Source organism: Hyposmocoma kahamanoa, unplaced genomic scaffold, assembly GCF_003589595.1.
Source record: "Hyposmocoma kahamanoa isolate Upper Pololo Valley unplaced genomic scaffold, ASM358959v1 100021, whole genome shotgun sequence".
NCBI classification, from domain to species: domain Eukaryota; kingdom Metazoa; phylum Arthropoda; class Insecta; order Lepidoptera; family Cosmopterigidae; genus Hyposmocoma; species Hyposmocoma kahamanoa.
Window position 1 is genome coordinate 9,979,305 of NW_020653200.1, and position 13,186 is coordinate 9,992,490.

General features: G+C 37.9%; 1 protein-coding gene across 1 annotated transcript in view; it reads left to right on the plus strand.

The window, feature by feature from the left end:
* LOC113225523 (E3 ubiquitin-protein ligase MYCBP2) overlaps positions 1-13,186 on the plus strand; it is a 98,975-nt gene that overhangs the window by 6,003 nt on the left and 79,786 nt on the right. Inside the window, exons 7-24 of the mRNA XM_026457848.1 lie at positions 613-724; positions 1,194-1,359; positions 2,202-2,359; positions 3,136-3,303; positions 3,409-3,584; positions 4,011-4,236; positions 4,517-5,012; positions 5,090-5,256; positions 5,438-5,622; positions 5,693-6,448; positions 7,133-7,393; positions 7,508-7,741; positions 7,866-8,075; positions 8,318-8,452; positions 8,760-8,938; positions 10,862-11,108; positions 11,553-11,716; positions 12,208-12,382. Coding sequence (XP_026313633.1) covers positions 613-724; positions 1,194-1,359; positions 2,202-2,359; positions 3,136-3,303; positions 3,409-3,584; positions 4,011-4,236; positions 4,517-5,012; positions 5,090-5,256; positions 5,438-5,622; positions 5,693-6,448; positions 7,133-7,393; positions 7,508-7,741; positions 7,866-8,075; positions 8,318-8,452; positions 8,760-8,938; positions 10,862-11,108; positions 11,553-11,716; positions 12,208-12,382 — 4,215 coding nt within the window. The remainder of the gene's footprint in view (positions 1-612; positions 725-1,193; positions 1,360-2,201; positions 2,360-3,135; positions 3,304-3,408; positions 3,585-4,010; positions 4,237-4,516; positions 5,013-5,089; positions 5,257-5,437; positions 5,623-5,692; positions 6,449-7,132; positions 7,394-7,507; positions 7,742-7,865; positions 8,076-8,317; positions 8,453-8,759; positions 8,939-10,861; positions 11,109-11,552; positions 11,717-12,207; positions 12,383-13,186) is intronic.

Sequence of the window (13,186 nt, forward strand, 5' to 3'; positions counted from 1 at the left end):
TTTCAAATTACTCTCATGTACAGAACTGTATTAAAAATGTTCTCCTCACCTTTTTCCAATAAATAATATATAATACCTGTTTCTTTTTGTTACTTCTGTTTCTCTCGTTTGTCGCGCTCAATTTTCACGTGGATACAATTACCGCAACGCACAAATAAGCTATTGAAGGTTTTATGTATGTGTCTTAAAAATATTTAAAAACTACGAGTTTTTAGGTAATGACACTATTTCACCGGATTTAAATCGCAATTATTTGTTTTTTCAAACAAACCGACGTTTCGGGCCCTTTACAGGTTGACAACCGTGACCATGGGACCTGTAACGGGCCCTAAACGTCGGTTTGTTTGAAAAAGCAAATATACGCGAATTGAATCCGGAAAAATAGTTTCATTTCCTATGTGTAACAATCGCGAAAACCTAAGAACTCGATACGAATTTTTATTTAATAAACCAGATGCTATATGAATGACGCAAACAATTTTTATCTTGGTTGTGTAAACTTGTCAAAATTGAGATAGTACCGATTGCCAGTTCACAGTCGATATTTAGACTCTTAGGCCAAGTAAGAAAGTTCAACTGGTTAATGATGTATTAAATCAAAATTATTTGCAGGTTTCACTGGGGAAAGCTCACGCAGTAGCACTAACAGGCTTTGGACAAGTGTACACTTTTGGAATCAACAACAAAGGGCAGTGCGGTAGAGAATTCGGTTACACTAAAGAAAGTAAGTATTTCTTTAAGTTGTTTTTGTTTTAATATCCGACGTCAGATGTAAATGATAAAACGATGACGACATTGACGGCGCCGCAGTTAGCATTCTTAACCTTACATGGTGATGGTAATATAATAACACATACAGAGCCCCGTACTAGAGAAACCCAGTATCACGGATGCCATGGAGACACACATAAACAACCAGAAATTACACCCAAAGTCACGAGTGAAGGAAATGTAGGTCACACAAATATTTCTCCCGGCCCGGGTATCGAATCCGGGACTTCTGCGTGGCATTCCAGAATGTTGTGAATAGTGTCTGCGGAGTTATTTTGGTTACGCTGGTACTCGCGTACTGACTGTTTATACGTTTGAGACGAAACGCCACAGTTTGACTGTGTAGCACATAGTCGTAATTTTTTCTTGTTCATTTGAATGCGCTGCAGCATTAGATCTTTAACCAATGCTTTTTCTTTTAGAGTCGTTTCCAGGACGGCGACACAGCGCGAACCGTGAAGACGTCCGAATTTGTTCTTCGGCGCACACGTGGACAACAGATTATTGCCGCGTCTGCATGTTGTGTCGCGAATGCACCGGTTTTGCATCCTGTCAGTGCGCTAACCTCCCTAATAGAGTCCCTGGCGAGTGAGTATCAGTTTTTATTCTCCATTCTTGAAATTCTTCACTGAGCGTTCTCCATACTTCCTTTGAACGCACTGAATTGTCATCTCCTGAACACGATCTTTAGAATATATTCAAGTTCTTATTTTGGGTACTATGACCAACCACAGCTTGCATTATTGATTATTTTAGACTCGTTGCCACATTACACTTCCAGTACTTCGGCTCTTATTGATTCAAGCAACAGTGTAAGATGCATAAATAAACACATAATACCGTAATAACAAATATTATAAATAAAGAATACTTCTACCAACTACCGACTCAGTTGTTCTTACCATTATTCTGTTATAGTCAAGTTTACAAACTTACACTTACCCTAACGATGAAGGAAAAGAATGTGATCGTGATGAAACCTGCATGTTCGAGAAAGTTCACAAAATTAGAACTCGTCTGGTGACTGTGGCCTTCAATTCTTTTCATAAAGAAGATCGTGCACAGCTTGTAGTTTACATTAATAAAATTTTTATTCTGCAGAAAAGACTATATCGACTCATCCGAAGAACAAAGTCCGATGTGATTATACAGCGAAAAGAGAATAAATACGTAATTTCGTTCTTCAAAGTAAGGCCTGTGTAAAGGTGTTTAAAGAATTTTTATATCTTATTTCGTTTCGGAAATATAAAATCGAACAACGGTCGATCTGACATCCACAGCGAAGAAGAACGAACGAAATGTACTATGGTCCTGAGAACAAGTAGTCTTGCACATAGACCTTTGTTCTACGGACGAGTCGATATATACTTCAATAATGAATGTATACATTGGCGTTGTTATTTGGCTCATCATTGACTATGTACATTTAGAAAATGCGGTTGCGGCGAGGGTGATAGCGGGTGCAGCGCGTGCGGCATTTGCCGAAGGTGCGCGGACACTTTTACAGCGCCCAATCGTTCCGAGCGGACGACTACTATTACCACAGACTTGGATGATGACGCTTCTGTCAAGTCCGATACTCGGAGCGGTAAGTTAAACCCGTTATCCCGGTCCATCAAGTATATAACCAGAAATAGAGACGAAATAAAGGTCATCCATCCCTGGCAACAAATCAGGGCTCATTTGCCTTATATAAATTTTTAAAATTCAACTCTTGTTTGCATTAAAATCACAAATTAGACAGCTGAAATAGTACAGCTGCAACAACTGACCTGTATGTAGGACACCGTATATTCCAAAAATATTCTATATTTATTGTAATAAAGATAATATCTCTAACAATGGGGGGCTGTTCCATTCGGTAGCGTGGAAAAAATAGCAAAACATCTGATTACAAAAAAACGGAATCACATTATATAGGTAATTAAATATGAAATATGTCATTTTTCAATATTGTCCATTATAGCATTGCTCAAGTTAAACTGGTCGATTTGATTGAATTGATGAATTTGAAGTGAAACAATTGACGACACCCGTCAAAAGTTTTGAATTCTAGCTGGCCAATCGGAGCGCAGTTGTCACCGTAATGATTTGGTAGAATAGTTTTCAAACAAATCAAATGACTTTTCGTCTCTATTTCTGGTTATATACTCGACGTCCCGTCATAGCTCAAATATTGTTTTGTCGTGTGATAGGGTATTCTTAGTAATGAGGCTTATGATGTATGGTATGGTGTGACGGGTTGGTGTCCGCAACACGACGTCTAGGTCATGTTTTAGATCATCGACTAATTGTCTAAATAAGGCACCATAATTTATTTGCGAATTTATTTGTTACTTTAAATGTCAAATTGATGTCTTTCAGACAAAGATATAGCTAAATACGAGGGACATATAAATACATCGGAGCTAGATCGCGATTCTAGTTTGAAAATAAGCTGTTTGCCGCCTGCACGAATCGCTGTGCCTGGTGGGCACAAAGTTATCAATATTTCTTGTGGACTGCATCACACTGTCATGCTCACTGAACATGGTAAGTTCAAGAATTAGGTTAAGATGTACAACTGAGTTAATTATTGCGTCATTACGTTCATGCAAATGTATAAAATTTATTTGAAATGCATCTTGTCGTAAACAGGTGAAGTTCTAACATTTGGGTCGAATCAATACGGGCAATTAGGCGCTGGCGATGTATCAGTTCATCACAGGATAGTGCGCGTGCGTGTGCCTAGGGCACAGGCCGTAGCCGCCGGTAGCAACCAAACTGCTGTGCTTACTAGAGACGGGGAACTTTTCACGTTTGGAAATTATCAGGTAAATGGTTCAGCACTTTTTAAACTATCGCATCTTACATGAGATGTTTCAATATAATTTAGTAGCAATAGAGCTCCTTGTGAATAAAAAAAGTGCATTGCTGGTTTTCGTCTTGCGTGTTAAAATCATCAAGCGATAGAAGTTTGCCTGTGTATAAATTGATTAGCGCAAGAAAAAAGCTAGTTGACACAAGGCGCAGCGCATCAGACTTTCATTTCAATCACCAAGTTACATTGACGCTTGAGATATTCGAAATTCGCATCGGTATTATATTAGATGACTAAATCGCGCCTGTTATAGTTCAGGCTGGCTAAGAAATGTTCTTGTCCCTAATTGTTAATTTATTTTATAGTTTTAAATAAATAAATATATATTTTTTGTAATTGTGAATGGAAGTACTTAATCCCCGTTATCTTATTTCATCAGAGAGGCTCACTTGGTCGACCACGAATCGAAGAGTCAGCTAGATCAGACCGGTGTCCAATCTGGTACGCAACACCCGGTCGAGTACCCAAGATAGGACCTCGACATGCATGTAAGGCAGTATGGGTGACGTCCTCTGGCGAACAGACTTTTGTCCAGGTGTCGCAGGCCCTAATAAAGACTGACACATTGTTTAGCTCCACTATTACTGCTAACAATAACAGTATAGGTAATATGTTTGCTATGAATATTACGAGGGTTACCATTCTCATATTGACAGTGGTTACGGATATAGCTACCAAAGTACATCGACGTTATTTCCTCTGGTGATTTTCGATGGTAGCCCTCAAACGCTTGGCTGCTTTGGACATGAGACGAGAGTTAGTTGGCAAGTAAACGAAAAATAGTAAACGTTAATCATAAGTTGAACCAATACTCGTCTTTGCTCAGAGGGGTCAAGTATTTTTTGATGAAATATCAAAAAAATAAATAATATTTTTCTTTTGCAGTAATCCTACCCAACAGGCCAGAACATACGTTCAAATGCATAACAATAAACAAAATCGACGGTACATGTAACGCTTGGACTGGACCGGAGCAAGTTGACTTTGTAAATTCTCTCGCTTGTCTCGACCCGTTGTACGACGTTCTTTGGTGCTATCAACCTCAGATGAGAGTTATGAAGTGTTACAACATTCTGGCTTTTGACCCACATAAGTTGCAGCGGTGCTGCAATAACGAACCCGACGTTTATTCGGTTGACGCGGAATATGAATATCCTAATTACGGAAGCATGAAAAGACTAGAAGACTTCAAAAATCTTGAGAATCTCGATCTTTCTTTCAACAATGAAGATCGACCAACGAATGTTGCTCTTTCAACTATGTCGATTCTCAATCAAGAGTTGGCGATTCCTTGTGTCCTAGGCTGTTCCGTGACAAGAATGCATGCCTCGTTGCATTTGCTGGGTTGTTTAGATTCCCTCACTTTTGCACATGACACCAGGTAAGTTTGCTGAATGTTCGATAGTTATAATTATTAATAAGTATACAATAACAATAAATTTCTAATATTTTGATCAGATTGAATCAAATGGAGTGCAAAAGAGATAATGCATCGTCTCCCATCGTGCCAGTGAAGGAGGACTTTCAAACAGTAAACAGATTTGAGAGCCATGGCGGTGGCTGGGGCTACTCTGGACATTCCGTCGAGGCTATCCGGTTTATGTGCGATACTGACATCTTGCTGGGTATGTACAAGTGACAACGTTTATAATATGACATTGAAAAAGATTATGATAGTCTATCATATCATGCTTCCTAGAGCAAACGTATAGGTGTCCAAACATTACTGTTATAGATGGAAAAGCCCAATGCTGACTGTTTTGGGTGTATTTTAAGTTTTCCTCACTAAATCTTGTAATTTTTCAGGGGGTTTTGGTTTGTATGGTGGTCGCGGTGATTACACAGCGAAGATTAAGTTGTTTGACATTGGTTCTGAAGGCGGTGATCAGGAAGGCGATGGTGACTTAATTGCAGAAAGTGACGAGGTGGTTTACGAGTGCGCCCCCAGAGACAGATATCCAGTATTATTTGATGCACCCATACCATTGACGGTAAGTTGTTGATGACTTCATCGCAATAGATCGAAAGACTGCGCAAATTAATACTTGTTATATTTTGTAGGCTAATCGGTGGTACATCGCATGGGCCTGCATAAATGGACCTTCAAGCGACTGTGGATCGTCAGGTCAAGCTATGGTCATCAATGACGAAATTGGGTTTCATTTCAAAACTTCTAAAAAATCGAACAACGGCACAGACGTCAATGCAGGCCAAATACCTTCTCTGCTGTACAATATTGTCAGCCCAGACCAAGCTATTCCCATCAGGAGCGCGGAACTTGATGATCCCGTTATAATTTTGTCTAAGAACATATCCAGAAAAGTCACAGTACAATGCTTTAGATCTTTGATAACACTGTTGCATTATAGTTGGAACACGTTCAAAGACATTGTTTTAGAAACAAATGGCCAGATACCCATAAATTATCAGAAGTTGACTATGATGAAACATCAGAAAAGATTAGTTTATGTCATCAGAGCTTGCCTTAGGCTTGTTAAATCGTACATAAACGAGATCTATCCGCAAGACGCCAAAAAACGGAACTCTCATGAATATATGTCCTATTTTGAACCAATCGCCGATGTGAGGAATTTGATACAGGGTGTCATGTCTGATCCGACGCCTGCCTGCTCGATGTTACCACGGAAGCCAGGCAAAAATAAGGCCCACAGAGTGTGCTACGTGCAGTTTGCGTTGGAATTGACCAACTCAGTACTGAAGGAATGTCATGAGACAATTACAGCGTGCTACCATGCCTTTTTTCCCACTCCGACATTAAAGTGGAATCATTTATGCTCGCTACTGTTTCACGTAAAGGTAGGTAAATTTTCATAATTTGTGTGATCAGCATACAGGTGTACCAATGCAGTTTTCTTTTGACATTCGAAAGACACTTTTCAAGTCGTAGTTGAATAATTTACCAATAGATGACGTTTTAAAAGTATTCCTTCGATTTTTATGTGTGCAATAGGTCATGGAAAAATTTCCATTTAAAAAATCATATTTTTTAGAAAAATGAATACAGTTCCGAATATTTTTCCTATATTTTACACATTTGACAGTCAACACTTGTCGTAAGTTCAATATACTGAACGAAAACGATGGAGCCATCATAAAGATTTTTTTTACCTATGGTTCTTTTTTGCTGTTGTCCATCATTTAATTCTCGTTTTTCTCTTTTAGCTATACAATTTTATTTTATAATTCACGCTAAATAAAACTTTAAAAGGTATATCTAACCGTGGAACATAATAATAGCCATCGAATTATATTATTCCAATTTTTCAGATTTGTTTTCTGGAAAATTACCCGATAGTAGTGTGCAGTCGAAATAAAGTTTAATAGAACGCCAAGAAATAAAAATTAAGAAAACAGCCAAATACATTTCATGTACGCAATTCAATGTGAAGTCATAACAATTGTAGCCGAGTTTACTAACTACCACCATGACTCATTTGTTCTCAGTAACACTAGTTTAATTTGATTTTATTACTCCCGTAGGACGGCGTGGTACCCCAGTCTCAGATTCGCGAACTGACTTCTAGTTGCGCAGCGATGTGCGCCTCAAAAAGCCTTCGCGATGTCCTACAATACATTGTCCCTGTTACTCAGAATAGTCTTATGGCTATTGAAAGTCGAAGATCTGACAGTAAGATCATGAAAGAAATGCCGTCTTTGAAGTCAGCTACAGTGCCTCGGTCTTCGCACGGTCAGAAACCACCCCCGGTTCCACCGCGAGCAAATAACAGAGAAACTATAAAGGTTTGTTACTGAAATTTATATTTAGTTTCAATAAATTTTATCTTCAAAGAGGAATGTAACATAAGCAAATAGGTATAATAAAATTCAATTGATCAATTGACTCTTGCATTTCAGCCAGTGGACTCATTGGACACAAAACCATGTCACAAGGAATGGAATTTACTGGATGTGATACCAAAGTTGCTTGACATTGTAATGATCCCTATAAAGCAACAGATGATGACGCGTCAATGCGGACAGCCGCACGATCATGGCGAAATTAAGCAATACGAACGACTATCAGAGTTCAGTTGCAAGTTGACGACCAGAATTGTCGCGGAGTTATCTTACAGTGCCACCAACATTAGGGTAAGTGGTAGTTAATTATTAATTGAAATTTAGGAACGGTTGTATTTATCGCATGAGTTACAACATAATACACATCTTTTTTTAATTGTATTTATTTTTTAACGGATTTTCTATATTTCTTTAGGAGGATCAAGAGACAAACACAGTGAAGCATCTAATAACGCCGTCGCGTTTCATGCGTATGAACCAATCGCGTGCGTGGAACACCGGCAACGGCAGTCCCGACGCGATTTGCTTTACCGTCGATCGTCCTGGCATCATGCTTGTGGGCGTCTGCGTATATGGCGGAATGGGAAATTACGAATATTCCTTGGAGTTGTTACACGACGTTCGGGTGAGTTCATTATTTCTTTACTTCGAATGTTATTTTTACACATTTGAATGGGTTTCTTTTGATATAGGATGAATCAAATATCACGTTTGTCAACTACATTCATAAGAGTTATTGTGTGCCGCTATATGGTCGGGGTTCATCATCATATACTTTAGACTCTACTAGTATTAATAGTAGTATAGGCTAAATAAATAGAAACATATTAGACTACTACTAGTACTAAAAACAGGATTCCTCGACAGTTGCGCAGCGGCGTTGAGGACACGAATCCCTCTCACTGCTGGGTGAGCGTGGAAATGGCCCATGGTGCTTTCTCGGCGGCTGAATGCCAGCACGACATGGTGCAGCTCAAGTTCGATAAACCTGTACCTTTGAAGGTTTGTAACTTATTTAACTTTGACAGGCTATTTTACAGTTTTAATCGTTAACATCAAGGTAAAACCAATGATTTTTATTGATTGCGTTCCCAGTATTGATTTGTCAGCTGTATTACCGTAGTTTATAGTATATTTCTTAATTACGACGTAGCTAACTCGCATTATGTACTATATCTACAGCGTAGCATTCGTTTTTGACAGGGCATTCAATGTGAATTAAGTAATGAAAATAATCAGTATTTCAATATGACCTCACTGTTTCCAATATTCGCCTATGCTATTTTTTACACACATCTATATTTTCCAGGAGGATCTGCGTTACGCGATAAGACTATGCAACCACGGCGGCCGAACAGCCAACGGCGATTGCGGTTTGCCATCTGTGAAGGGCCCGGATGACACCACGTTCCGTTTCGCCTCTTGTTCCTTGAGCTTCAACGGGACTACGCTTGCAAGGGGGCAGATACCCTGTCTTATTTATTTTAGGTATAGTTTAGTCATAGGTATAGTATAGTCATAATATCATATGTTGAAATTAATACTGTCACTGAACGATGCCTATCTGGAAAATACGGAGAATACTAGCCTCTTGAGAATAGGATGAAGTCAGTGACAACTATAGACATACATCTAGATAGACGCCGCAAGTACAGCAATTTGTATGAAAACCGAGCGTGCCACATTTTATGCATCCACCATGACGTCACAAGAACTATTTAGTGATGGGAAACCTCCGATTGATCCGATTCGATCCGATCCGATTGATGAAAGCGATTGATTGAACGGAGTACACGTATTCCATTCAATTAATCGATTCAAGTATTCGTTGATTACAAGTAGTCGTGAAATATTAATTTAGTAGAAAGATACCAAAACAAGATAGTTATGTCCTTTATTACAAGTTGTTTTAAAAAAATTTTGGTTACTTAAAAATTGAAACTTCAATTTTTAATCAACTTCAAATATTAAAATTATTGTCCTTCAAATAAAATAAGCTTCTTATATAACCGTCGTTTTGTAATAGAAGATCTTATCGATTGATTTAAATAATGAAAACGGACGTCAATATATGAACTTGCAACTGCCTTAAATAAATTTACTAGATGATTTTCCGTCGGTGATTGATCAAATTAGCGAATGGCAAGACAACTGAAAATGTTACTGCTGACAAAATATCGTAAAAACTTACTAATCAGAAGAGGTTTACTTTATGTCGGCCTCGTATAAAGATTTTGTGATTTGGTCGTGATATCTCGAATTTCTGACTGCTACTATTTATTTATGATATTTGAATAGCATTTTTGGTGGGACATACTAGACCACCCTTGTCCTTGAAAGCAACGAACTCATATGTATGACTAACTCTAGATTTTTGTAAAGACAGCGCACTGTTACATTCTTCCCATTTTATATTGTTTTATATTACTCGTACTATGTATGTAATTATTTGCTCACTATATTCGGACAATCGAGGCCACGTGCTGCAAAAATTATCGAAATTTCAGATAAGCTGATAATAGATACTACAAAACTGAAAAAAAAAAAAAAAAAACGAAACGTTACAAAAGAGTTAGTAATAGAATATTTTTATAATATTGCTAAGGTCATAATAATTTTTAATCCCTTTGTTTTCAAAATCGATCGGAATCGAGACAACAGAGAAAGCCTAAAGCCTAGGCAGTGTTGCCTAAATCACTAAATGTTAAATTTGCCCAAAAGAATGTACAAGCGGCCGTACCACGAAATTGAATGCATTATACAAAAGTGCGTTCGTTCGATATTCAAGGCGTATTAACAAAGGATCACAAATATGTCGCGCCAAGTAAAAGCCGCAATGTATTACAAATCATGAGACATACACTGGGTTGCATATTTGGTTTCTCGCAATTCATACAAAACCAAAATAATTGTTTTTAAAATAAATTATGCATCTTCTGGTTACAAAATCACTTGCCCGTGGAAAGAAACGTCTCTGTTTACCCGTTTTCCCACAGTTATGGTGCATTTGCAGTTTATAATGGCACAATTATGCATTTTTCGCGTTTTCGACTGGTGTTTATCTACGATAACGGTCGAGCGCGTTCTGAAGTGTAGCAGCGGCAAGTAAGTGAATTTCACATACTTTGGGCACGCGAAGTACGTATACTTGCGGCGTCTATCTAGATACATGTCTGTGGTGACAACGGTCTGTGACAACCCTGTACACTGGCTGATATGGGGTCAGAATATAAAATGTTCCTGTGCACGCCCAGGTTATAGTGTCTTTCTCGTATATTTTAAATGTCGGTAGGAAGAGACGCTGTAATCAAAACTTACGTAGAAAGGAAGGGATTGTCACTTAACAAAACCTTTCACCTTTTAGGAAATGGTGGACACGCTATAATAAACTTTGTTTTTAACATCTTGCAGTACATCTAAATCTCTCACCAACGACCCGTCGCAAAGTACGGATTCTTTAATAACGGCTATCCGAAGTATAACCCTACGTGTTGCGTCGATGGTTATGGAGAGAGGAGCTGAGCTATTCTGCACTCTACGCAACGAATTGACAGCCGAAGATCTGAGAAAAAACGCTGCAGTATTGCAGCATTCTCCTGCCATAAATACTTTACTGCCGTACACTTTGGCTAACCTCGATGGCTTGGATGATTCTAAGGTACACGCCTGTCCATAATAGTTGCAGTGCCACTCAGAGCTTTAAGTCGCAAAGATCTAAAGGGCACAGCCGCTGCGCCTGTCACCCTGAGACATAAGTTGACAAGTCTCAAGTGCCTGTGATTTCACCAGCACCCTTATCATCCAAAACTGGAACACACTAATACTGACATTACTGCTTGGCGGCAGAAATAAGTAAGGTGGCAGTACTTCTCTGGACGCACGAACTCTTTTACAATGAGCTCTACTGCTAATAATGAAAAATATTGTACTTGCGTTTAATACAATATAACCATTGAAATTATTTAAAACCTTGTAAACACTGTAGTAATATGAATTCATCTTTACTATATCCAGATTAAGTGCTACAAGCTTTTAAAGAAGTAAATACAGTACATTTCATATTGTTTTTCTGCCATTGACATTTAACTTATTTCTTTTACAGAGCGTTATCAAACTCCTGGAGATGATACATAAACTGCTGCCACACGTTGCGGCAATGAACCTTTTGGTGCCCAGCGTTGACGAGATCTGTTCGACAACCACACAGTTTTATGCATGGGTCGAGAGTGATCATCCTTACAAACAAGCTACCGTTACGAGTATGAGGTGAGAATTCGTTTTATTACGAGCTTTTGTGCATTATTTAAAAACAACATGCCCCTGTGGAATTACCTTTCTTGGGAAACCCTTTATACTCTGTAAATTAATTTATCGACTTAAAAATGTAACGCTATTGAGTATTTTCTATTATATTTAAATTTTTATCGCATTTTCGTCCTTTTGCATATTTGTTATCAACTTATGACGATTCTTGATGGAGAATGATATTTGATATGTAATTTAATGACAACAATATTGTTATTAATGTATTGTTATTTTTATTTTTGTCTGACGATCTCAATGTAATTTGTTATACTTTGACATGTAGTGCAATTAATACTGTAATATTATATTTGGGAAATAAATGAATCTGAATCTGAATCCTGTAAATGATTCAATATTAAACTTGAAAGGTCCCTAACGTACGTTGGCAAGAAGCGTTAATTTTTCTTGCCGTATAGTTGTAGTGTGTATATTTTTACTAATAATTTTTGCAGAGTATTATTCCCTGCAACCGTATCTTGGATAGTTTTGGAAATGGATCCTCGAAGTGTCACCGCTCAACCTGAGGACACATTGACAATTTACGCCGTGGCTGGTACGCCTAAACACAGATGCCACTGTTCAAATGAAGTGCGGGTACTTGACCCGCCCTACCGCAAGGTATATAAGGTAGAGCATCATTCATTCACTATTTCATTCATTTTTCTACATTTAGTATAAACCGAAAAGTAATTGGCAACCCCTGGAAGAATTTTTCAAAAACGACGTAAAAATCGCAGACGTTAAATAAACTACTATTCATCATCATTCACTCATACAAGTTCTTGTATAGAATACATACATTTTACATAATACATACGTTTTCTACCACAACTACATGGCTCCTTAGAGAACTATTATAAAACACAAACACAACATATCAAAATCAAACAATAATACATCGTGTATGAATCGCATACGTAGATACCAGGTTACACAGTTTCATGTCGAGTTTTTCTTATCGGTTTAGTCTAAAAATATCGACTTCAACCCCTTTTACTGTCTATTGTCGTGTCGCAATACCGCGCGTAGCAACAAATAATTCTATTAAGGCTTTTTATCTAGCGAAACATAGACAAATCTGCACTTTTTGTTTTTGTTCTTTAATAGGAACAAAAGCCCTTATTACTAGCAGTGTACAGTGAGGTATTTAATAATGAACAATACATAATTATTAAATCTCTGTTTACTTACTATTGTTAAATTAATTTCTGTTATTTTGCTATCTGAGCGCCCTCCAAATGACCTAATAGCGAAAAGTTGCCCTGACGGGAACAGTCATTGGGTCACCGCGTCAGGAAGGTTAGAGTTGGGTTTTCCTGATTTGAGTTGGTACCGCGTATACATCATAAAGCTTTTAGTGTTGTTTTTATAAGTCCGTAAAAATTATATTTTGTTGAAGAATGCTGCTTGTTTAAATAGGTTCAGTATTTA